The sequence below is a fragment of the Loxodonta africana genome, chromosome 2 (assembly GCF_030014295.1).
Source record: "Loxodonta africana isolate mLoxAfr1 chromosome 2, mLoxAfr1.hap2, whole genome shotgun sequence".
Classification (NCBI taxonomy): domain Eukaryota; kingdom Metazoa; phylum Chordata; class Mammalia; order Proboscidea; family Elephantidae; genus Loxodonta; species Loxodonta africana.
This window is the reverse complement of record NC_087343.1, coordinates 5,509,936-5,536,430: the sequence shown is the minus strand read 5'-3', so window position 1 is coordinate 5,536,430 and position 26,495 is coordinate 5,509,936. Positions and strand designations below refer to the sequence as shown.

Here is a 26,495-nt window from a genome sequence, read left to right as displayed (position 1 = left end):
GCGAGTGGCTTCTGGGGTCTTAAACGCTAGCAAGAGGCCATTTAAGATGCATCAATTGGTTTCAACTCATCTGGAGCAAAGGAGAATGAAGAACACCAAGGACACAAGGTAAATATGAGCCCAAGAGACAGAGAGGTCCACATAAACTCAAGGCTACATCAGCCTGAGACCAGAAGAACTAGATGGTGCACAGGTACCACCAATGACTGTCCTGACAGGGAACACAACAGAAAATCCCTGATGGACCAGGAGAACAATGGGATGCAGTCCTCACATTCTCATAAAAAGACCAGACTTGATGGTCTGACTGAGAATAGAAGGACCCCAGAGGTCAGGGTCCCCGGACCTCCTGTTAGCCCAAGACTGGAACCATTCCCAAAGCCAACACGGGGAATACAGGATGGAGGGGAGGAGTGTGCTGTCTCATTGCAGAGAGAGTAGTTAGGAATACACGGCAAGGTGTATATAAGTTTTTGTTTGACAGACTGACTTGATTTATAAACTTTTACTTAAAGCACAATAAAAAAAAATTATCAAACTGCTGGACTTTTTATTTAGAAGTTGTTCATGCTAAACCAAGAAAAACCAAAAACACTGCCGTTGAGTCGATTCCGACTCATAGTGACCCTATAACACAGAGTAGAACTGCCTCCTGGAGTTTCCAAGGAGCACCTGGTGGATTCGAACCGCCGACCTTTAGGTTAGCAGCCGTAGCTCTTAACCACTACGCCACCGGGGTTTCCATCGTTCATACTACTGTGCAAATTAGTTTCTCATTAAACAATACTCATTGTTTTGTGACATTGGTTGCCAACCCCGCAATGTGTCAACACTCTCCCCTTCTCAACCTCGGGTTTCCTGTTTCCATTTGTCCAGCTTTCCTGTCCCCTCCTGCCTTCTCGTCCTTGCCCCTAGGCTGGTATGCTTGTTTAGTCTCCTGTATCGAGCTGTGTGTATTGTCATTTGTTTTATGGGTCTATGTAATCTTTGGCTGAAGGGTGAGCTGCAGGAGTGGCCAGTACTGAGTTAAAAGGGTGTCTAGGGGCCATACTCTTAGGGTTTCTCCAGTCTCTGCCAGACCAGTAAGTCTGGTCTTTTTTTTGTGAGTTAGAATTTTGTTCTACATTTTTCTCCAGCTCTGTCTGGGACCCTCTATTGTGATCCCTGTCAGAGCAGTTGGGGGTGGTACCTGTCACCATCTAGTTGTGCTGGACTGTCTGGTGGAGGCCATGGTAGTTGTGGTCCATTAGTCCTTTGGACTAATCTTTTCCTTGCGTCTTTGGTTTTCTTCATTCTCCTCTGCTCCAGACGGGGTGGGACCAGTGGAGTATCTCAGATGGCTGCTCACAAGCTTTGAAGACCCTGGATGATACCAAAGTAGGATATATAAACTTTACAAACTGTGTTACCAAGCAGCTAGTTTATTAAGCACTCACCCAGCCTAAGTTAATGAGCACTCTGGAGAGAAGAGAAGTAGAAACACCACTTGATGCCTTTTGTAATGTTGTCGAGTTGATGCACTGGGTGTCCGTCGAGCCTCTTTTTTGTGCCAACCGCTGCAGGTGCAGAAAGACCAGTAACAGAGAGGACGCTGTTCCTGCCAGCCAGCACCAGGGAGGTAGAAGAAAGGGGACCAGGGGCTGGGAGAATGGGAGGGAGGGACACTGAGGCGAGCGGGGAGCGGCTTCCAGAGGTTCCAGATGTCCCCAGAGGCTGGTGCTCAGCCCTGAGTTTATAAGGTTATGGAGGAGCAGGACAGGGACCTGCTTTGAGGCGGGTGCAAGAGCTGCAGCCAGATGGAGGGGCTTCCAGCAATGTGGGGACACACAGGAGACAGCAAGGACACACTGCTCTTCTTCCCAGAGATTTGGCAGTGCCCAGAACAATAAAGACAGGGCAGATAGCTGGGGGTAGGGGAGACGGGGATGAACGGAGCAGAGTGCTTACTGACATCAGCTGGAAAGTGTGGGTTTTATTTAGTCTTTCAGCAAACACTCCCTGAGGGCTGTGCACACACCAGACGCCCTACTGATTATTGGAGGAGAGAGAGGAGACTGTTATCTATGGAGTCAAGACAGGAAACACGTCCTAGAAAATGTCCTAGGGAAGGGAGAGCTTCAGTGGAGAGGCCCAGACCCTCTCTAGCTGCTCCGAGGATGGAGGGGTGAGGGGAGCGTTTCAGGAACGTTTTTGAGCTTTTACAGTGTGGGGCCTCTTCCTCATGGGAGGGGGCAGGTTGGGCCTCATCTTCTCTGTCCTTCAATGACCCAGGGCCTGGGCAGTGTCTGGGACCATGTCTGAGAGGGTACCTGAGACCACTGCATCCTCACTGCCTTCCACCGGGCCCCTGTGTATCACCCACGAGCCTGAGGGCTCATTTTTCACTCTCTTTTGTAAGCCCTCTCCCACTGCTGTCTCAGATACCCAGGACTGACTGTGGTTACCGTGACGTTCTCTGTATTTAACCTATTCTGCCTGTCTCTCTTTTACACGCACACACACACACACACACCCCACACTCCTAAACCTGTTGCCTTTGAGCTAACACCAACTCATGGCAGCCCTGTGTATTACAGAGTAAAACTCCTCCCTAGGGTTTTCTTGGCTGTTATCTTTATAGAAGCAGATCACCAGGCATTTATTCCTGGGTGCCGTTGGGTGAGTTTGAACTACCAACCTTTAGGTGCAAACCGTTTGTACCACCTAGGGACCTCTTGCCCCAACCACCTGTTCCATGTCTCCATTGTTGCCCATTCCTGGCCTGGCACACTGCCCAGACCCCTCTCCCCCACTGGGGCTCTAAGCCACTTCCTTGCTTCAGTCCTGACATCCAGCTTTACTGGAGAGCTGGGGAGGTTTCCTATACGCCCCCCACAGGTCAGAACTGCCCCACCAAAAGTCAGGGTCCGTAAACCCCTTTCTGACAGCCGGCTCCACTGCTTCCTCCCAGGCCAGCAGGGTTCAGTGTGACCTGGGCCCTGCCTGCCTTCCCTTCTGGCCCTCAGCTGTGAGTCAGTCCACTAACAAGTAGTCCCCTTGCTGCGGGGCCCCTCGGGACTGACCTCCTCCTGGCTGGTGCATGCAGCTGGGGGATTGCTCAATGGCCCCCAGAGTGTGGGCTTTCAAACGCCCACGTGGCCCCTCTTTCCCAGACCTGCCTAGCCCATACTGGTGGTCATCCTGAGGACAGCTGCTCTAGGAGTCTCACCCCTCTCAGATCCATCCCTTCTTTGCAGTGCTATCCACAGCCTCGCCTCGCCTCGCCTGTGGAAGCCTGGCCCCAGCCGCACCTTTAAATGTGTCCTCACTGTTGCCCCCCTTTGCCCCCTAGGCTTGTGTAATCCTAAAATGAAGAAGGGAACTAGGGCAGGGAAGGACGGAGGGCACAGGGGACCCTTGGCCCTTGCCTCTCGGCTTCTAAACATTTGGGAAAAGAAGAAAATCTTTCACAAAGTTATATACAATGAAAGAAAGTGGAATTTTCATTGTGACCTTGACTTTGCCTTGAAACAAAGAAGCACTTAATGTACCTGTTTCTTGGGATCCTTGCAACTGAGTCGTCAATACGAGAGTCCTTTGCAGAGAGAAAGAAAAGAAAGAGGAACTAACCCAATTCCTAGCAAATGTAGAAAACGCTAAAGATTTCACCGACCTCAAATTGTTGAGAAAAAAGTAACAAAGTCATTAGAGTTAACAGCCAGTCTCGGTATTATTTAAAAGGAGCCACCAGTGTTACTCCCAAATCACCAAATCAGATATTTCATTGTTTCCAAACTCGGGGCATTAGGCCCAGTTGTCTTTAAGAGGTAGATCATTTGCCGAATGCTAATGTGTCATTGCAGAGTCCTGGTCCTACGAACTGAATTGCGTCCCCCCAAAAGATACACTGAGGTCCTAACCCCTGTACCTGTGAACAGGACTCTGTTTGGAAATTGGGTCTTTGAAGATGCTATCAGTTCACTTGAGGTCATACCAGGGCAGGGTGGGGTCCTGTCCAATCTGACTGGTGTCCTTATAAAAGGAGAGACACAAGGGAAGAGCATCATGTCACCCTGATGCTCTGCTGTAGCCTGGGCCACCAAAAGCCAGAGGGGGCAAAAAGGATCTTCCTCTAGAAGCTTTGGAGAGGACATGGTGCTATGGGCACCCTGAACTCGGCCTGCTGACCTCCAGAACTGTGGGAAAATAAATCTCGGTCATTTATAAACCACCACTTTGTGGTACTTTGTTACGACAGCCTTAGGCCACTGGTACACTAGGGTACTGTCAGTATTCTGGTTTGTTGGGGAAGTATTTCAAAAGATAGTTCTGGTAGTTTGCTGCGAACATAGAACAATTCATTCATTTCCAAGATTGCTGTTAGCTGTCATCGAGTCAGCCCCAATTTATGGCGACCCATGTAGAACAGAACGAAATGTTACCTGGTCCTGTACCATCCCCATGACCAGTTTCCAAGTTGGTTATTGTTGGTTAGGTGCCGGCAAGTCTGTTCTGACTCATAGTGACCCTATGTACGACAGAACGGAACACTGCCTGGCCATGCGCCATCCTCACAATCCTTGTTATGTTTGAGACCATTGCTGCAGCCACTATGTCAATCCATCTTGTTGAGTCTTCCTCTTTTTTGCTGACCCTCCACTTTACCAAGCATGATGTCCTTTTCTAGGGACTGATCCCTCCTGATAACATGTCCAAAGTACATGAGACGAGGCCTTGCCGTCCTCACGTCTAAGGAACATTCTGGCCGTGCTTCTTCCAAGATAAATTTGTTCGTTCTTCTGGCAGTCCATGGTATGAGACATCAGTTCTTTTTCAGTCTTCCTTGTTCACTGTCCAGCTTTCACATGCATGTGAGGTGATTGAAAATAACATGGCTTGGGTCAGGCACACCTTAGTCCTCAAAGTGACATCTTTGCTTTTAACGCTTTCATGTTAACGTGTTAGTGTTAATATTTTCTCTTTTTATCATGATGTTGCTTATTGATCCAGTTGTGAGGACTTTTGTATTCTTTATGTTGAGGTGCAATCCATGCTGAAGGTTGTGGTCTTTGATCTTCATCAGTGCTTCAAGTCCTCTTCACTTTCAGCAAGCAGTGCTGTGTCATCTCCATAAGGCAGGTTGTTAATGAGTCTTCCTCCAGTCCCTGTGCCACATTCTTCTTCGTATAATCCAACTTCTTGACTTCATTGCTCAACGTACAGATTGAATAAGTATGGTAAAAGGGTACAACCCTGACACGCACCTTTTCAGCCTCTAAACCATGCAATATCCCCTTGTTCTGTTCAAAAACTGCTTGTTGGTCTATGTACCGGTGGGTTGGAACCTCAGACCTTCTGGTTAGCAGCCAAGTGCTTAACCACTGCACCACCAGGGCACTTTTTCCGACTCACAGGCACCCTATAAGACAGAGTAGAACTCTCCCATAGAATTTCCTAGGCTGTCATCTTTACAGGAGGGGATTACCAGGTCTTTTCTCCTGTGGACTGGCTAGTGGGCTTGAACTACCAACCTTTCAGTTAGCAGTTAAGTGCTCTACCATTATGCCACTGGGCTCCCAAGTGGTCGCATGGATGTGACCCTTGTAGCCCAATGCTTTCTCTTGAGTTTTTACTCTTGCAGCTGATCACATTTAGCTGAAGGGCACAGTTGTTCATCAATGACTTGGTTTTAATGTAGCATTAATCCTGCTGGTTTGAATCCTTGAGAAGCCATTCAAGTACTGCTTAGGACTGAAAACCTTGGAGATCTCTGGTCTTCTCTAGGTCAGCACGAGTGCACTTGGAGGCCAGCTTTGGTGAGTTTTGTTCTCTTGGTCGTCACTTTTACTCCTGGGCACGTGTAGGGTACTTCCTTTTTCCTTAAATTCAGACACTCTCCCTGATGATCTGTGTGCTGGGTTGGTTACTTTCGCGTGATCCTTTGAGCACTTTCATCAGCAGATGCAGGTTTTCAGTGCAGGAAACCTCCTTCCTCCGCGTATTTCTTCCAGGCCGTTCTCTAGGAATTTCTGAATGTGTTACATACAGGACTTAAAACAGTGTGGATACCGTGTGCAGACAAAGCCACCTGCAGTGATATGTGACCTGTGCATAAAAAGACCTCCACTGAGAGTTTCTGTAGTTAGGCACAATGGCCAACTCTTTCGTGTGTGCATCACCATTTTAAACAGAGCTGTTGTTCTAAGTGCGGTCGAGTTGTTTCTAACTCATAGCGACCCTGTCTACAACAGAACAAAACACCACTCAGTGCTCGCAATCGTTGCTGTGTTTTAGCCAATCTTTGCAGCCACTGGGTCAGTCACTGACCCTCTACTTTACCAACCATGATGTCCTTCTCCAGGGACTGATCCCCCTTGATAACATGTCCAAAGTACGTAAGACCCAAGTCTTGCCATCCTCGCTTCCAAGGAGCACTTTGGCTGTACTTCCAAGACGGATCTTTTCATTCTTTCAGCAGTCTGTGGTATGTTCAATATTCTTCATCAACTCCATCATTCAAAGGCATCAATTCTTCTTCGATATTCCTTATTCATTGTCCAGCTTTCTCATGCATATGAGGCGGTTGAAAACACCATGGCTTGGGTCAGATGAACCTTATTCCTCAAAGTGACATCTTTGCTTTTGAACACTTTAAAGAGGTCTTTTGCAGCAGATTTGACCAGTGCAATACGTCTTTTGATTTCTAGACTGCTGCTTCCGTGGGCATTGATTGTGGATCCAAGTAAATTGAAATCCTCGACAACTTCAGTCTTTTCTCCGATCATCATGATGTTGCTCATTGATCCAGTTGTGAGGATTTCTGTTTTCTTTATGCTGAGGTGGAATCCATACCGAAGGCTGTGGTCTTCGATCTTCATTACTAAGTGCTTCAAGTGCTCTTCACTTTCAGCAAGCAAGGTTGTGTCACTTGCATAACACAGGTTGTTAATGAGTCTTCTTCCAATCCTGATACCCCGTTCTTCATATAGTCCAGCTTCTCTGATTATTTGCTCAACATACAGATTGAGTAAGTATGGCGAAAGTTACAACCCTGATGCACACCTTTCCTGACTTTAAACCATACAGAAGTCCCTTGTTCTCTTTGAACAACTGCCTCTTGATCTATGTAAAGGTTCCTCATGAGCATAATTAAATGTTCTGGAATTCCCTTTCTTCACAATGTTATCCATAGTTTGTTATGATCCACACAGTCAAGTGCCTTTGCATAGTCAATACAACACAGGTAAACATCCTTCTGGTATTCTCTGCTTTCAGCCAGGATCCATCCGACATCAGCAATGATATCCCTGGTTCCACGTCTTCTTCTGAAACAGGCCTGAATTTCCGGCAGTTCCCTGTTGATCTACTGCTGCAGGTGCTTTTGAGTGATCTTCAGCAAAATTTTACTTGTGTGTGATATTTGTTCTATAATTTCCACATTCACTGGAATCACCTTTCTTCGGAATAGGCATACGTAGGGATCTCTTTCAGTCGGTTGACCAGGTAGCTGTCTTCAAATTTTTTGGCATAGACAAGCGAGCACTTCCAGTGCTGCGTCCATTTGTTGAGACATCTCAGTGGGTTTTCCATCAATTCCCGGAGCCTTGTTTTTCTTCAGTGCCTCCAGTGCAGCTTAGACTTCCTTCTGTACCATCGATTCCTGACCATATGCTACCTCCTGAAAAATCAGTCACTGAAAACCCTGCACAGCAGTGTTCTGCTCTGACATGTGGGGTCACCATGAGTTGGAACTGACTCCGCAACAACTGGTTAACATGGTTTATTTCATGAAAATGAAAGTGATTATACCACAGGCTTTATCTCCTACGATTCTTGACTTGGAGATTATTAGTGAGCCCCCACAACAAGGATGAGTGAGTAAAGGAAGGCAGCTGCAGACCGAATTATCCCACCCAAGGTCTCGGGGTCACCCCTCTCTGCCACCCATTGGTGCCTGGGCATGTTTGCCCTGTTAGCCGCTTCCGGGAAGCCCACCGGTGCTGGAGCAGTTCTGTGCCTGGGCTTCTACCTGACCTGGAAGACCAAAGCAGGTCTGTGTATGTTTTATGCTGTTATTATCGTACCTGCAGTGGTAGTTGTTAAGGAGCCCTGGTAGCACAGTGGTTCAGCACTTGGCTGCTAACCGAAAGGTTGGTGGTTTGAACCCCAGCCGCTCCGGGGGAGAGAAACGGGGCGGTCTGTTTCCGTAAAGATTCCACAGCCTCGAAGACTGTGTGGGGCAGTGCCAGTCTGTCCTCTGGGGTTGCTATGAGTCAGAGTCGACTGGACAGCGGTGGTTTGGTTTGGTTTTGGCAGTTGTGTAATTTTCCTGTCTTAGTCTCCTGGTGCCACTGTGGCAGAAATACCACAAACCAGCAGCTTCAGCAAACAGAAGTTTGTCCTGTTATAGTTCAGGGGACTAGAAGTCTGAATATAGGACACGGGCGCTAGGGGAAGGCTCTCTTTCTCTTGGTCTCCTCTGGGGGAAGACCCTGGTCTCTTTCAGCCTCTGTTCTGGGTTACTTGGAGATCTTCGTTGGCATCTGCCTCCCCATGCTTTGTCCTCACCACTCCATGACTAATCTGTTCGTTTTGTATCAGAAATTATTAGGTTTAGGGCCACCCTATGGTGCTACGGCCTCATTAGCATAACAGAGAGAATCCTGTTCTCAGGTGGGATTACACCCACAGGTACAGGGTGGGATGGCAACACGTAGGTGGGGGCACAGTTCAGTCCATAGCACTGCCCTGTTGAAAGGCACACCTGAAGCCTGGCTGTGTCCTCCCAGCTTGAGAGGCCTCCTCACGTAAGCAGGGTCAGGAGGTTTCACACTGTTATCTTGGGCGCTTAACTGGATTGAAGCAATGCGAGGTTAGGACAGGCCTTTGGATTCCCCGGGAGGTTTCAGGCCTCTTTTCCTGGGCTTCCAGTTACTGAATTGGTAGCAGTGGGAACGGTCACAGTGAAAGCCTCCCAGCCAGGTGGCCGTAGGTCTGAGGCCTTCACGCCTTCCCTTCCGACCCTGGGAACGAGCTAGCATAGAATTCAGAGCCATGGGAATTTCAGCAAATACCACTTCCCAGCTTCCTTTGTAGGGAGCCAGAAGTACTTCAGGCTCATCATAGAAAACTTGGAAAACACGGGAATTCAAGGAAGAAAATAAAGACCACCTCTAGTTCCAGGGCTTAGAGATAATGCTGACAGCATTTTGGCACTTCTTTTCTGTCTTTTTCCTCATTCTTAATGTTTTCTTTCCTCCCCCTTCTCATTCAAAAATTTATGCACACACTGTTTTGTGACATTGGTTGCAATCCCACAATGTGACAGCACCCTCCCACTTTCCACCCTGGGTCCCCGTGCCCATTTATCCAGTTCCGTCCCTCCCTGCCTTCTCGTCCTGCTTTTGGACAGGAGCTGCCCATTTGGTCTCATATAACGGATCGACCTAAGGAGCTCATCCCTCACGCGTGTTATTTTTTGTTTCATGTGCCTGTCTAATCTTTGTCTGAAAAGTGGGCTTTCGGGAGTGGCTTCAGTTCTGCGTTAGTAGGGTATCCGGGGCCATAATCTCGGGGGTTCCTCCAGTCTCTGTTGGACCAGAAAGTCTGGACTTTTGTTTTTTGATCCCTTCTTCTAAGCTGCAAAGATGCTCGTGCACGTGTACACACACACGCGCGTATGTACACACACGCATGTGCTTACATGGTCTTGTATCCTACTTCTTCACTTAACAAAATGGCATGAGCACCTTTCTGAGGTAATGAAAACAATAAAAATGATTCTAGCGTCTCTTCAATGTGCCATGGAGAGAATGAGCAGGACCTGACCTCACCCCAGGCCACCTTCCCCCTGGCTCCTGCTGATGTGGTGGGTGAAGCGGGCTCTAAAGGCAGCCAGGAAGGTGACATTCTAGCCTGCCACCTCAAGCATGGGACCTCAAAAGGACACATAACTGTGTTCCTCTAAGCCTCCATATCCTGACCTGCAAAACAGAGATAATGGTGTAAAAAGGACATTTTGTATAGAATTAGTAATTGTTAGAAACGCTTCTGTCAGGAACTACTCAGAAGCACTTTTATGTTCTGTCTAAGCCTGTAAACTTACCCAGAAAAGAGACAGACAGCAGACCATCCAGGTCCCCCAAACCGCCAAGGCTCTGGCTTCTGGAGGTCCGTGGTGGGCCCCATCACCAAACGTGTCCCATATCCCTGGTGTCTCTCAGACATGAGGTGTGAAGTTTCTGTGTCGGTGTTTAGTGCCATCCAATTGGTACTGACTCATGGCAACCCTGTATACAAACTGCCTGGTTCTGTGCCATCTTCATGATTATTGTTAAACTTGAGCCCATTGTTGCAACCACTGCGCCATTCCATTTTGTTGAGGGTCTTCCTCTTTTTCGCAGACCCTCTACTTTACCAAGCATGATGTCCCTCTCCAGGGACTGGTCCCTCTTGCTAACATGTGCAAAGTATGTGAGACGAAGTCTCAACATCCTCCCTTCTAAGAAGCATCCTGGTTGTACTTCTTCCAAGACACATTTGTTCATTCTTTTGGCTGACCATGGGGTATTCAATATTCTTCGCCACAATTGTAACCAAACGCCACTCGGGTTCTTGTCCTGTCTTATTAGCCAGTGGAAATAAGGCGGACACTGCTGATTGCAAGGGAAACAGAAAGTGGCAAGTTAATTGTCTGTGCATACAAGGAGCGCGTGGGGTCTAGTGACCTTAAGGCCACGTGCTTGCTGACTAAGGGGGCCGGGGAGCTTTTTGTTTCCAGTGGCGTCAGCGGGTTGGGTTTGGTACCCAGAATTTTCTGCCTTTAGCCCTCCCATGCCTATATTTAGGGGTGGGGGGGGTCAGTTAAAAAATGTGATTTCAATCTGTGCATGCTTCGAGGTGTAAACTAGGGCTACTCAGTGGATGGAGCCACTACTTGCTGCAGCTTCCTGCTCAAAATAAGCTTGTGGTTAGCAAGACAAAGAGGGGGGGAAGTGGTGTTGATTGGGGTTTTCAATATGGCTGAGCGGCCTGTTTCAATCCCCCCTTTTTGTTGTAGGTTTCTCAATCTTGGGAAACGGAGCTGTGTCTCTCTAGGTGCGTCCTGCTGGATGGGGGCGTAGATTCCTAAGGGTTAGGGAAGTGGAACTCCTGTGCTGTCTGCGTTAAACCACTGTATCTCTCTTGTATCTATAAAAAAAAAAAATCTATAGTGGCCCTTTATTAGGCTGTTGCCTCTCTTCTTGATGGGGGATGGGTCGAAATTTCTGGGCAACCACCATTTGGAGCTGGAACTTTTGAATCACTTGAAATGACTCTACCCTTCAGGGGAGAAGGCACCAACTCATTAAGGCATACACCAAGACACAGAAGCTTGTCTGGAGAGAGGAACAACACAAGCAAAGGTTAAAACAGAAATTAGTAAAAGGGCTAGAGCAAAAAGAACTCTTAATACTTTTATAGTACTCATTTTTATGGTACTTATTTACCCATCTTTGTTTCATCTCTTGAATAGCCTCTTAAGTCTTTTCACTGGTTCATATTTTTTAAAAAAGGCAAAAGTGGGAAGTAGACAAACATGTTGTTAGAGTCATGTCTTTTCAAGCCTTAAGAATATTAAAAAGGGTATAAAATGAGCAAAACCATTGAAAGCCTCACCTTTTCACAAATTGGCTAGAACCTGTGATCTCATATTTCGAATCGTCTTTTTTAGTCATCATTGGTACAGGTTTCAGTTAATGACAGGTGGGTCTTCATTAGTCCAACAAATTTCCATTTACTAGATGTTAATAGAAAAAGATACGAGTGGAAAGTCTTTTGTGTTCTGGCTTCTGTGAAAGTTTCCCTACAACACCTTTTCTAATTCTGTCTATTGTCTTTATACCCCAGGGCCCAGTTGATGTGCCCTTGTGAGTCCAGCTGTAGCTGGGTCACATTCTGTATGCTCAAGGACAGGTAATAATGACTCTAATATTAGTCATTTCTTCTTTTTGGTCGGAGATTAGAAAAACCACATCGGTGATCAATATCTGGACTTAGTCAAGCTTCTAGATGGCGACCATGGCAGGTTCTTTAAACTCACGGTGCTGGTTTTCCACCGGATAATGGGTTGGGACCATCTAGTTTTTCACCAGGATCTTAAGAGCAAAGTTGTCATTAATTGTATTGTTGAAGTGAGCAGACTAAATGTACGCCAACCTTTTAGCCCGAGGCCTTCTTTTATCTTTTAGGTGTGTAAGACAATAGGATAAGTTTTTATTATGCCTAATATTACCAGGATGTAGACTAAGAATATTACTTATAGTAGTACAAATAAATCTGGTGTTTGTAAGGGTATTACAGTGTGTGATCAAGTAGCTTGTTATCTAATGTTATATATATCCTGTTCTATTTCTCCTGTGTTATTTATCTAAATGTAATAAGAGGTCTTTGCTACAGCACATAGTACACTTTCTTGGACCAATAAATAAAAATCTAAGACTATTTTGTTATCTCATGTCACCTTGGCTTAAAGAGGTAGAGATCACTGTTGTGTTTCTATGTCACTAGCAACATCACTATGTCTGTTATTTGTCACATAGTGATTGATAAACTTCTTAAAAAGATTTCTCCAATTCAAATATACCGTAAGTAGGAATTAAATTTACCAACCATACCTTGAGTGTTGGACCAATGGGCTTTCTTCTGACTCTGGTTTTATAAAGGATAACAAATTAACATTACTGTTCTAGTATTTACTACGAATATCTAAAGATAATCTTAAAGTTCTCAAAGCCTATTCATTGCCCAGATTAGCTAGGAATCTAAACAAGAGATTGTGTATGTAAATTCGCTATTAGTTGGAAAGGCATCATCTAAATTTGTTTAGTTGGATCTACCACACAAAAACATATCATCTATAAAGCACACAAAGTTTGTCTAGAGAAAACAGAAGGCATAGAAAAATTTATATATGACAAACAAGTTTCTATTAAAGAATACGTGATTAGCAAGATAGTACAGGATGGACTTCTGTTGGAAGTCTATAGTTGATCTGTCTAAAACATATTAAGTGTTTTCCCTGAGGGCAAGCTGTCTCTCACTGGTTTACTTATTAAGTCATGGGTCACTTTCTCAAAAGCACAAGTGGAATTTAAGACAAAATGGGAGTCTGAGTCATGAGGTTGATCTCTGAGAACCTGATTTCTTTAAGGTACATAATTTTCTATATAGCAAGAGGGTAAGAGTTTGATTACAAGCATTAGACAGGTATTTCATACAACATTGTCTTGAAAACTGATTAAACCAATTACTGATTTACCTTAAATATAACTCTATTTACTGATCTTTAGAGTCAGTTTCTCAAAACAGACTGAATTCTTCAAAAAAAAAAGCATAACGTCTGGAGCAAAATGGTCTTGTTAGTTTATCTGGACAATTGTTTGACCAGTAGTGACTTTAGGAATCAGTTTTTTTTCTCAAAGTTCAAGGTTTGAAAGGATACCCAAAGGCAATGGCCTAAGTAGGTTGTCCCAACCTCTATGAAAATCAGAAATCTGGATTTTAGGAAAATTATATACAGTCTTTCATGGTTCCCCCTTTGGATCAGGATCTTGTAATAGAATCTTAGATCAAAAATGTTTAATAAATAGTAATTGGGCACTATGTGGTTTTTAAGATCCCAGGCACCATATGGTAAATCAGGAGGTAGAAGAGAAACAGTAACCCTAGGCCAATTGTCTGAAATAATCAATGAAACCATGACTCTAAGGTCTTTGAACCAAGGGAACAAATCTCATGAGGTGTTTGTTTACCCATAAGTAGCATCAGTAGCTGTTTTTCATGTGTCTCAGTAACAACTACATTCTCTCAAACCTAAGATTGTATATTACTATAAACACAACAACATTTATCTATTAAGGAACAAACTATTCTTTGAGAGAACTAATAGAAAATCTGATGTTATTCTAATTTCTAAAATCATAGTTCAAATTTTAGACACTTTTCTAGTTATGATATTTACAACTTTGTTAAGTTTACCAAAAAAAAAAAAAGGAACTTGTAATTCAAGAGTTAAAATAATTAAACCCATTAGGTAGATAATTTAGGAGAAAAGAGGAAAATGATTTCTTATATCTAGACTGTAGGACCTTAAAGCATTATTTCCAGAAAGACTTCAAAATTTTAGAAATATTTTTACATAAAACCCATAGCATCGTTTCGTTTACTCAGTCTTATGTAGTTAACTTCTGTTGCAGGTGATTCTGGATGACTGCAGTTTGCAAAACCATCAGCTTCTGTATAGAGTTCCGGAAATCTTGACTGAGTCTAGTCACAGTCTTTATTTGCAAGTTCAGTACAGTCCATATTTTTTGTTGAGATATTCTGGTCAAATGTTTTCAGAAAATCAGCAAAGTAAAAATTTATCTGTAGATGACCAAACTTATTATACCAAACCAAAAACCAAACCCAGTGCCATCGAGTCAATTCCGACTCATAGTGACCCTATAGGAAAGAGGAGAACTGCCCCGTAGAGTTTCCAAGGAGCGCCTGGCGGATTCGAACTGCCCACCTTTTGGTTAGCAGCTGTAGCACTTAACCACTACACCACCAGGGTTTCCAAACTTATTATGGCCATGATTAATTTATAAACATAACTCAATGGTCAAAGACCTGATAGAAATTAATTACAAGCCTAATATAAAGGCCAAGTAAAATCAGTTAAAAAAAGAACACTTTAGATAAAGTATTTTTAAATATACCCACTAATAACCATATTTTTAAAGAACTTCAGACATAACACATAATAATCTTGAGACATAAAACAATATAGTCAGAATATACTAAGAATATACCAAGATTATCAAGTCTCTAAATACCTGAATAGTAATAAAAAAAAATAACTTCATAGATAAATGATTTGAATTTTCCAGTAAAACTATTGGCTTTGATGATGTTAGATTCAAAAAATAAAGTTTGAACCAAGTTAGCAATAAAGAAATAATAAAATTATGACATAATATTATGCATTTGTTGTCTGATATTAGGCAAAAACATAAGAGGAAATACTAACATAAATTTTAACCCAAAGAGAAAGAATCAGCACTTCTCTTGATTTTAACAACAGGTTCCATGTATTTTATGACATGTTAAATAAACCTTTTCAGCACTTTTATAAAAATTGCTTCAAGTCCTCTTCACTTTCAGCAAGCAGGGTTGTGAGTCTTCCTCCAGTCCTCATTCCTGTTCTTCTACATATAGTCCAGCTTCTTGGATTATTTCCTCAGCATACCAATTGAATAAGTATGATGAAAGGATACAACCCTGGCACGCACCTTTCCTGACTTTAAATAATGTGCAATCCCCTTGTTGGTGTTCAAATGGCTGCCTCTTGGTCTACGGACAGCTTCCACAGGAGCACAGTTAAGTGTTCTGGAATTCCCAGTCTTTGCAGTGTTGTCCATAATTTGTTATGTTCCATCTTTCTGGCATTCTCTGCTTTCAGCCAGGAGCCATCTGACATTAGTAATGATAGCCCTCGTTCCACATTCTCTTTTTAATCTGGCTTGAATTTCTGGCAGCTCCCTGTCAATATACTGCTGCAGCTGTTTTTGAATAATCTTCAGTAAAATTTTCACTGGCCGTTTTTTTCAGAAGTAGATCATCAGATCCTTCTTCCTAGTCTCTCTTAGTCCAGAAGCTCCACTGAAACTGTCCACCATGGGTAACCCTGCTGGTATTTAAAACACCAGTAGGATAGCTTCCGGCATCACAGCAACATGCAAGCCACCACAACAGACTGACAGACAAGTCATGGAGATTATTTATAGAGGCTAGTTTTTCAGTCTTTTCAAAGTTTTAAGATGTCACTTTGATTATTAGCATGCACCTGACCCAAGCCATGGCCTTTTCAATCACCTCACATGCTTGCGATAGCTGGGCAATGAAAAAAGAAAACAGAAGAAGTGACACATTTGAATCATGGTGTTGACAGCATGTCACGGTGTTGACAGCATGTCACGGTGTTGACAGTGTGTATTGAATATGTTGTGAACTTCTGGAAGAATCAAAAAATCAGCCTTAGAAGAAATACAACTGGAATGTTGCTTGGCAATGATGATGGCAAGACTTTGGCATGCTTACGTTGGACATGTCATCAGGGAAGACCAGTCACTAGAAAAAGACATCACGTTTGTTAAAGCAGAGGGTCAGTGAAAACCAGGGGAACCCTCCATAAGATGGATTGTCACATTAGCCACGACAACAGACTCAGACATACCAATGATTATGAAGTTGGCGCAGGACGGGGCAAGGTGTCATTCCTTTATACATAAGGTTGACATGAGTTGGAGCTGACTTGACAGCAACTAACAGCAGTCACTTTGAGCTTACCATTGACTCCTAAAACAACAAAGCTGAGCCACATAGGTAACTCCTGTGGCCTCAACAAGAACTAAGGATGACCACTCAATCACTGGACTTGTTTCTTAAGTGACTATTGATGCTACCTCTAAGGTTCTCACCTCCTCGAGCAACTGCTGTCACCCAAAGGCTAATCATCTTAAACAAGTTTGTCATCTCTGGACATGTTTCTTTGGCTGCTGTAGCTTGTTAACTCACCACCACCAGATACCTTCCTCACTTTGCTGACAAACGAGCCATGTGGTAACTAACTTTGCAGTCCCACGCACCTCGCCTTTGTGGAGAAATCCTGCTGTGATGAGATTGTTTTAAATTTTCCCATCCTCTGACCACAGTTTTCCTGTGGGTGGGAAATGTGTGATGAGTGTTCCGTCCGGTAGCGTTGACCTTGAGTGTGCTCTTTTAGCACAGGGACAGTGATATCGCGCGCAAAGAAAGCCCTGCGGTCTAACGCAGTAACAAAACAATCCACACCCCACTGTACCTTAAAGCATGACATGACATTTGAAGTTCACTTTTTTTTTTTTTAATTTTGGTGAAAATATGCAGTCATGCATCATTTCAATATTTTCCACGCGAACGACTTAGTGACCTTAAGTTGTGCAAACGTTCTTGCCCTCCTCCTCCAAATTGTTCCATGACCATTGACTTAGACTCATTGTCGTGTTCGCTTCTCATCCAACCTTTCAAGTTTCTGTCATCAATTTGATCTCATGTAGATAGTTCTTTAAAAGAGCACAGTGCTCAAGGCAAACAGGCTTTACTTATTAGGATAAACTAATTTTTGGTCCCAAGAGGCAAAATGCACTTTTCTTGATTAGACATGATGCCTATGCAGTGATAATAAGATAACATAAGATGCTGTGGTACGGTGATCTGCAAGGGACTCAGAAAGCAGTCGAGTTGTAACTGCGTCACCAGGATTTGTAGTACACTAAGCAGCAATACAGAGCGATGAGAGCCCCATACGTGGCCTCAGCTGCAGCTGCTTAACTCTGCGATCACAGAACGAAAGCAGCTGTAAACAGTATGTAGATGAATGGCCAAGGCTGTGTTCCAATAGGACTTTAGTTTTAAACCCCAAGAATTGAAATTCATATAATTTTCATGCATTGTTGTTGCGTGCCTCAGAGTCGGTTCTGACTCATAGCAAACCCACGTGTCAGAGTCGAACTGCCCCGTAGTTTCCTAGACTGTAATCTTTATGGAGACAGGTCACCAGATGTTTCAGTTAGTAGTCAAGCAATTAACTTTTACACTACCAGGGCTTCTTTTTCATGTATTGCAGAATAATAATCTTTTGATTTTCTTTTCAACTATTTAAAAATGTAAAAGCCATTCTTAGCTCGCAGGCTATACAAGACCAGGTGGTGGATGGGATTTGGCCCACCTGCTTGCCAACACCTGAGCTGGACTCATTGCTGTCACAGCCACAGAGCAGGAGTGACGGGTAAAGACAAGGAGTTTGAAGCAAAACGAGAGAGGTCTGGGTTTCAGCTTTGTAAGGTGCCAACCACTGTATACAGTTGTTCAGAATTCAGCTTTGAGCTCGAAATGGAATCATCTGAAGTTCGCTGGGCATGATTCTTATATCCTGGAGGGAAAGCCTACCAGAGACCCGCAGGTTTGCTCAGCGTTGCTGCTTTAACGCCCCATTCATCTATAATTTATAAATTGGTGGCACACAGCCCAGTCTTCCTCAGACCGCTTTCTTCAGCATCTATTCTGTGTTAGTCAAACTTCCTAATCTTTCCGTTTTTGGCCCCTGCATTTCTATCACCCTATACTGAGTTTAGGATAGACTCAGTCCTGGTAAACAGCCCCAATTTCCTAGGAACTGAGGACTCTATACTTTAACACCCAAAAACCCGTATTTTAACAGGCACCTTTTTAAACCCAGTCCAGGCCTTTGGTCTCCCAAAATTTTCATTTCCTGCTCTTTTTTCTGTATTTCTCCAATCGCATCAGAATTCAAAGACTTTCTTGCCCTATTCTGCTACTTGTCTACTGGAAAATTCCATGGTACCAATAACTCCTGTGGAAGCTTTCTCTCAGCATTCTCCAACTGCCCCTCTCCTACTCTGCCATGGCTAGTGAGCCCCTAAGCCGACTTCCAAAGTGTGGCTGCTCCACCTGGTGCCTCTCAAGCCTTTGGCTTCAGGGTCAGAGTGAGGACCATTCTGTCTTCTGCCATCGATTCTGTTTGCTATGGAGTCTAACCCATGGTGTCCCACAAGGGGAAAAGTACATGACAACAGCGCCAGATCACTACAAGCCAAAAGCTCTGCCTGTGTTTAAGGGAGCGCGTACTGGACCACAGTCTCTGGGAGTTGCAAATGTTAACGTGCTGGGTTGGAGGTTCAAGGAGTCCACCAGAGGTACCTTAGAAGAAAGGCTTAGTGGTCTACTTCCAAAAAAATCAACATTGAGAACCCTGCGGAGCACAGTTCTACTCTGACACATACAGGGTCACCATAAGTTGGCGCGAACTGTACAGCAACTGGTTTGGTCTCTTGGTTTTTGTTCTTTTTTTTTTTTTTGGTATACTGGTCTAGAGTTCCCTGGACTCTGGTACAAATGCTTAACACATTTGCCTGCTAACCCAAAGGTTGAAGGTCAGAGTCTATCCAGAGGTACGTTGGAAGAAAGACCTGGTGATCTACTTCCAAAAATCAGCCATTGAGAACCATATAGAGCACAGTTCTACTCCTGATGCACATGAGGGCACCATGATTCTACTCCTGACACACATGAGGGCACCACGATTCCACTCCTGACCCACGTGAGGGCACCACGAGTCAGGGGCGACTTCATGGTAACTGGTTATAGTGGTCCGAGAAGCATACACTGTTATGGATTGAATGTGTCCACCAAAAATGTGTGTATTGGTTTGTCTAGGTCATGATTCCCAGTATTGTGTGATTGTGTATTGTGTAAGTATGTAGTTGATGATTTTGGTGATTGTATTTAGTCGCGTAATCACCACACAATCAAGATACAAAACAGTTGTATACACTAAAACATACCCACCTGCATTTTTGCAGTTACTCTCCCCAGACTCTAGTTTTGCTTTCTCTAGAATTTCATACCACCATTCATCTGTCAGTTTGTTGTACTGTGGTGGCTTGTGTGTTGCTGTGATGCTGGAAACTGTGACACCAATATTTCAAATACCATGGCGGACAGGTTTTAGTGGAGGTTCCAGACTAAGACAGGTTAGAAGGAAGGGCCAGTGAAAACCTTATGGATAGCAGCACAACATTGTCTGATATACTGCCAGAATATGGCCCCTCAGGTTGGAAGACACTCAGAACATGGCTGAGGAAGAGCTGCCTCCTCAAAGTAGAGTTGAATTTAATGATGTAGATGGAGTCAAGCTTTCAGGACCTTCATTTGCTGATGTGGCAAGACTGAAAATGAGAACAAGCACCTGAAAACATCCATTAGTAACAGGAACATGGAATGTACAAATACAAATCTAGGATTATTGTAGGTTGTTAAAAATGAAATCTAACACTTGAAGATCGATATCCTAGATATTAGTGAGCTGAAATGGACTGGTATTGGCCATTTTGAATTGGACAATCATGTGGTTCAGTATGCTGGGAATGACAAAAGGAATGGTGTCTTTATTCATCGTCAAAAAGAACATTTCAAGATCTTTCCTGGGGTACAGCCCTGCCAGTGATAGGAAAATATCCACATCCCTACAAGGAAGACCAGTTAATACAAGCGTTATTCAAATTTACACATCAATCATTAAAAGACAAAAATGAAGAAATGGAAGATTTTTACCAGCTTCTGCAGTCTGAAATCCATCAAACATGCAATCAGGATGCATTGATAATTACTGGATATTGGAATGCGAAAGATGGAAACAAAGAAAAGGGTTTGGTGGTTGGAAAAATATGGACTTGGTGATAGAAACAACGCTGGAGAGCACATGATAGAATTTTGGAAAACCAATGACTTTTTCATTGAAAAGACCTTTTGTCAATAACGTAAATGTCCATAATGTACACTGGAATCAAATCAACTACATCTGTGGAAAGAGACAGTGGAGAAACTCAGTATTGTCAGTCAGAACAAGGACAAGGGCTAACTGCGGAACATACCATCAATTGTTCACATGCAAGTTCAAGTTGAAGCTGAAGAATATTAAAGCAAGTCTGTGAGAGCCAAAGTACCACCTTTAGTACATCCCACTTGAATTTAGAGATCATTTCAAGAATAGATTTGATGCATTGAATGCAAAAGACTGAATACCAAACAAGTTGTGGGATTATACCTAGGACATCATACATAAAAAAAGCAAGAGTTCATGAAAAAAACAGGAAAGAAAGAAAAGACTGAAATAGATGTCAGAAGAGATTCTGAAAGTTGCTCTTAAATGTCGAGTAGCTAAGGCAAAAGGAAGAAATGATGAAGTAAAAGAGCTGAACAGAGCATTTCAAAGGCGGGCTCCGGGAGGCAAAGTAAAGCATTATAATGAAATGTGCAAAGACCTGGAGTTAGAAAACCAAAAGGGAAGAAGACACTGAGTATTTATCAAGCTGAAAGAACTGAAGAAAAAATTCAAGCCTCCAGTTGCAATATTGAAGGATTCTATGGGCAAAATGTTGAATGTGGCAGGAAGCATCAAAAGAAGATGGAAGAAATACACATAGTTACTGTTCCAAAGAGAAATGGTCAATGTCCAACCATTTCAGGCATTTCAGTACACAGCATATGATAAAGGACTGATGGTACTGAAGGAGCAAGCCCAAGCTACACTGAAGGTATTAGTGAAAAATAAGGCTCCAGGAATTGATGGAGTACCAACTGAGATGTTTCGGCAAATAGATGCTACACTGGAGGTGCTTTCTCGTCTATGCCAAGAAATTTGGAGAACAGCTACTTGGCCAAGTGACTGGAAAAGATCCATATTTGTCCTCATTCCAAATGAAGGTGATCCTACAGAATTTGGGAATTATCGAACAATATCGTTAATACCACACAAAAGTAAAATTTTGCTGAAGACCATTCAAAAGAGGTTGCAGCAATACATCAACAAGGAACTGCCAGAAATTCAAGCTGGATTCAGAAGAGGATGTGGAACAACAGATATCATTGCTAATGTCAGATAGATCCTGGCTGAAAGCGGGTAACACCAGAAAGATGTTTACCTGCGTTGTATTGACTATGCAAAGGTATTCAACTGCGTGGATCGTAACAAATTATGGGTAGCATTGGAAAGAATGGGAATTCCAGAACACTTCATTGTGCTCATGTTTAACCTTCATATAGACCAGGAGGTAGTTGTTTGAACAGAACTAGGTGATACTGTGTGTATCAGGGTTGTATCCTTTCACCACACTTATTCAATCTATATGCTGAGCACATAGTCTGAGAAGCTGAACTATATGAAGAAGAACAGGGCATCAAGATTGGTGGAAGACTCATTAGCAACCTGCGATATGCAGGATATGCAGATGACACAGCCTTGCTTGCTGAAAGTGAAGAGGACTTGAAGCACTTACTGATGAAGATCAAAGACCACGGCCTTCAACATGGATTACACCTCAACATGAAGAATATAGAATTCCTCACAAGTGGATCAACAAACAACATCATGATAAATGAAGAAAATATTGAAGTTGTCAAGGATTTCATTTTACTTGGATCCACAATCAACTCTCATGGAAACAGCAGTCAAGAAATCAATGTATTGCATTGTGCATATTTGCTATAAAAGACCTCTTTTAAGTGTTAAAAAGCAAAGATGTCCTTTTGAGGACTAAAGTGTGCCTGACCCAACCGGTGATATTTTCAGTCACCTCATAGGCATGGGCATACTGGACAATGAATAAGGAAGACTGAAGAAGAATTGTTGCCTTTAAATTATGGTGTTGGCAAAGAATAGTGAATATACCATCGATTACCAGAAGAATGAACAAACCTGTCTTAGAAAAAGCACTGCCAGAATGCTCCTTAGAAGGGAGGATGGCAAGACTTCATCTTATATACATTGGACATGTTATTAGGAGAAACCGGTCCCTAGAGAAAGACATGATGCTTATTAAAGCAGAGGGTCCTTGAAAAAGAAGAAGGCCCTCAACAAGATGAATTGACACAGTAGCTGCGACAATGGGCTCAAATGTAGCACCAATTATGAGGATGGTACAGGACTGACAACCTTAATCTTTTCTCTGTTTATCACAGGTGGTGGTTTAAAAAAAAAAAAAAATTTTTTTTTTTTTTAGCGTAGGGGAAATTGAGCATCTTGAAGCCTCCAGTGTCCTCTAATGCAAGGCATCTATTTCACTTTCTGCGTAATTAGACTCCTGAGTCTGCACAGTGGTGTGCATTACGGAAACATGGTTAATCCTTTATCTAAGAAACTCTGCTTTTAACGTAAAGGCAGTTTGATTATTACTGAGGATGACTTCTGTACAAGGAAGCAAGTGATCATAATCCAAGACATTCAAGATAGAATGATAGAAAGACATTATTTTGAAACCCTGTTTCTGTTTCTTGTGTTCCTCAGGTCCTTGATTTTCCCATTTCTGATCCGAGGTGGAAAACCCATGCCATTGTATACGTGTGCGCTGGCGTTCACGTTCTGTGTCTGTAATGGCTACCTGCAAGGCAGGTACCTGAGCCAGTACGCGGAGTATGCTGAAGACTGGGTCACTGATCCCCGCTTTCTGGCCGGTGAGTGGCAACACTGGGGACCCCGGCTTGGGCTGACCGTACCCTGTATTTTCACGCTGCAGGAGTTTGGGTTAGAAAGCCCAGATCCTGGAGGGAGTGGGGCATCTGGGACGGTCAGGGAGCTGCCAGGAAGGGGGCAGCAGGGCGGCGTGGGGGGAGCTCAGGGGGGTCCCAGGCATGGGGAGGGCGCACAGGTGCACCGTTGCCTGGCCGGCACCAAGCTACAAATGCTTGTTCATAACGCAGACCTGAAATAGCCGCATGTTGTGGCAGGAGGAGCAGAGGGCTGAACCTGAGGTGACGACGCTAATCTGCTGGTAATCCAAGATGGTCAGCAATCCTCCCACTTTGTCTCTGCTGCAGCATGAGAAAAAGTCGGACTGAGTTACCTCCCAACAGTGCTGTTACACTTTTATGATTCACTGACCCGGATAAACGGATAAACGTGTAGGTGTGAGAAACCCTTGACATTTTATTTATTTGTCCCAATTAATGTAAATTCACGTACATTTTAAAGTTCTAATTACAATCTTGTTGAGGGATTGGTGGCTCAGGGGTAGAATTCTTGTCTTCCATGCAGGAGACCTGGGTTCAATTCCTGGCCAATGCACCTCAGGGACGGTCACGCCGTCTGTCAGTGAAAGCTTAAGCGTTGCTCTGATGCTGCTCAGGTTTCAGCGGGGACTCCAGACTAAGACGGTGAAAAAGCAAGAAAGGTCCGGCAGTCTTCAGGGAATCAGCGAGTGAAAACCCCAGGAATCACAATGGTCCCATCAGAAACTGATGGTAGGGATGGTGCAGGACTAGGCAGCATTTTCTTTCCATTGTGCCTGAGGTCACATGAGTCAGGGCCAACTCGACAGCAGCTAATGACAGCAACAACAGTTATAGCTGTACAAGTTCTGAGCAAAACTGAAAATAAAACGTCAGTAATAAAAAATATTTGCAACAGGAACTGGCTGAACGGACACGGGGAATTCAGGATGGAGAGGAGGAATGTGCTATCTCGGTAAGGGGAAAGCAGCTGGGAGTGCACGGTGGAGTGTGTATGGCTTTTTGTATGAGAGACCGACTTGATTTGTAAACTTTCACCTAAAGCACAATAAATAAATTAAAATATATATATATATTTGCAAGAGGATTAAAAATACATAATCTTGCAGCTCTTACATGTAAAGTTTCTTCCATGTATTTATTTAGCTTCGCCTTCTATCATTTAGAAGTCACAGCCTGCTCAGGTGTGGCTTCCCCCCATGGTCTCATGGGAAGATTCTAAATTGGTCCACCCCACGTTCAGGGCTCCCTGCTGCTCTTCACCCAGAGCTGCATAACGTCACCTCACCTTCCATTCTGCTTTTTCTCTCTGGACGTGAGTTTATGATAATAGAAAGAAAACCTAACGTTGTACTTTGTTGTTGAAAAACACTTTCTCATTTCTCTGCCGTATTTCTTCTCTGTGAATTTTGACTCTGTTCCACGAGCAGTGCCCCCTTCTTACCCAAGAACAATTGCAATGGAGGATCTGTGTCTTCGTTTGTCAAATGAGGTTGGCTGGGAAAGCCTGGGGTCCTTTTCTAGCTCCAGAACCCCATGCCTCCATGAAATGCTAGACTCAGCCATTTCCTTTGCACGGTGGGTGCCCACGTGTCTTCCTGCTGTTTTCTTCCACCCCCACCCTCAGACGGAACAAGAACAAGCTTTCCCTCAGCCCCCATGCAGAAGGTGGTCCTCCACGCTCCATGCCTCCCTGCAGCCCCAGGGGGCAGAAAGTGTGCCCTTTTCAGATGAGGAGCCAGAGGGCAGAGCGGGTGGACAGCTTGCCCGAGGTCTGCAGCTGGTGGATAGCAAAGAATGGCCCAACCGCCTCACCAGGCTGAATCCCCACAAGTAGGCAACAAAGAACAAAACCTAAAAATAGGGATTTTAAGTATTTATTTTACATTTTTAGAGGAATCATTTCTATGATGCTTTTTTGTGTGTGTGTGTGGATACTTTTGATGACCAACAAGTGCTTTTGGTCTGTGAATTTAAATGTCACTTAAAGTAGCTCTGTAGTAGTAGACCTCATGCCCCAGAGAAGCTGCTAAACCTGGTATAAAAGTTTAATACAGCAATCAATGGTACAAAGACCTCTTGACTTCTCTACAATTTCCTACCACTGGCAGTGAAACAATAATTTTATTAAAGATGTGCCACACTGGGAAACAAACTAGGTCAAGTTTTTTGTTTTACTTGTATATTTTATAGTTTTTGTTACCAGACAAATATCAAATTACAGCAATAATTAGTTGTTTATTATACTATAATAGTATACTATGATACTATAAATAGCTAAGCAAAAAATAAAATTCTAACAAAAAATTTCCATACCATTAAAAATGGTTAATCTAACAGATTTTATGCAAAGATTTTAAACTTCCTAAAAAGAGAATTCCATGTTTAGCTTATTGGCGTTTTTAGGTGCCACCGAGTCCATTCCGGGTGATAGCAACGCTGTGTACGACAGAACGGAACAGTGCCCAGTCCTGCACCATCCTCAGAATCGTTGCTGTGCCTTAGCCCATCATTGCGGTCACTTTGTCAGACCATGTCATTGAGGATCTTCCTCTCTTTCGCCAACTCTGTACCTTACCAAGCATGACGTCCTTCTGCAGGGACTGGTCCCTCCCGATAACATGTCCAAAGTATGTGAGACGAAGTCTAGACCTCCTTGCTTCGAAGGAGCATTCTGGCTGTACTTCTTCCAAGACAGATTTGTTCGTTCCTCTGGCAGTAGTCTTTGCAAACACCATAATTCAAAGGTGTCAATTCTTCTTCAGTCTTCTTTATTCATTATCCAGCTTTCACATGCGTAAGAAGTGATTGGAAACACCATGGCTTGGGTCAGGCGCACCGTAGTCTTCAAGGTGATATCTTTGCTTTTTAACTCTTTGAAGAGGTCTTTTGCAGCAGATTTGTCCAGTGCAATACCTTGTTTGCTTTCTCGACTGCTGCTTCCACAGGCATTGATTGTGGGCCCAATGAAGTGAAATCCTTGACAGTGTCCATATTTCCTCCATTTATCGTGATGATGCTTATTGGTCCAGTTGTGAGGAGTTTTGGTTTCTTTATGTTGAGGTGTAATCCATACTGAAGGCTGTGGTCTTTGATCTTCATCAGTAAGTGCTTCAAGTCCTCTTCACCTTCAGCAAGCAAGGTTGTGTCATCTGCATAATGCAGATTGTTAATGAGTCTTCCTCCAATCCTGATGCCACATGCTTTAATTAGTTGAGCTTCTTGGATTATTTGCTCAGCATGCAGATTGAATAAATTTGTTTATGTTGGTATAAGTATGTTATGTTTTCTCAGTATACAGGTTGAGTAAGTATGTTTAGCTTAAACCAAAAACAAAAAAACCAAACCCATTGTTGTCGATTCTGACA

The 26,495-nt window shown here is 43.6% G+C and overlaps 1 protein-coding gene across 1 annotated transcript in view; it reads left to right on the top strand.

Moving 5' to 3' along the window:
* The window catches only part of SRD5A1 (steroid 5 alpha-reductase 1), a 54,075-nt gene that overhangs the window by 4,283 nt on the left and 23,297 nt on the right, over positions 1–26,495 (top strand). The window contains exon 2 of the mRNA XM_064279749.1: positions 22,907–23,073. Within this exon, the coding sequence (XP_064135819.1) occupies positions 22,907–23,073 (167 nt within the window). The remainder of the gene's footprint in view (positions 1–22,906; positions 23,074–26,495) is intronic.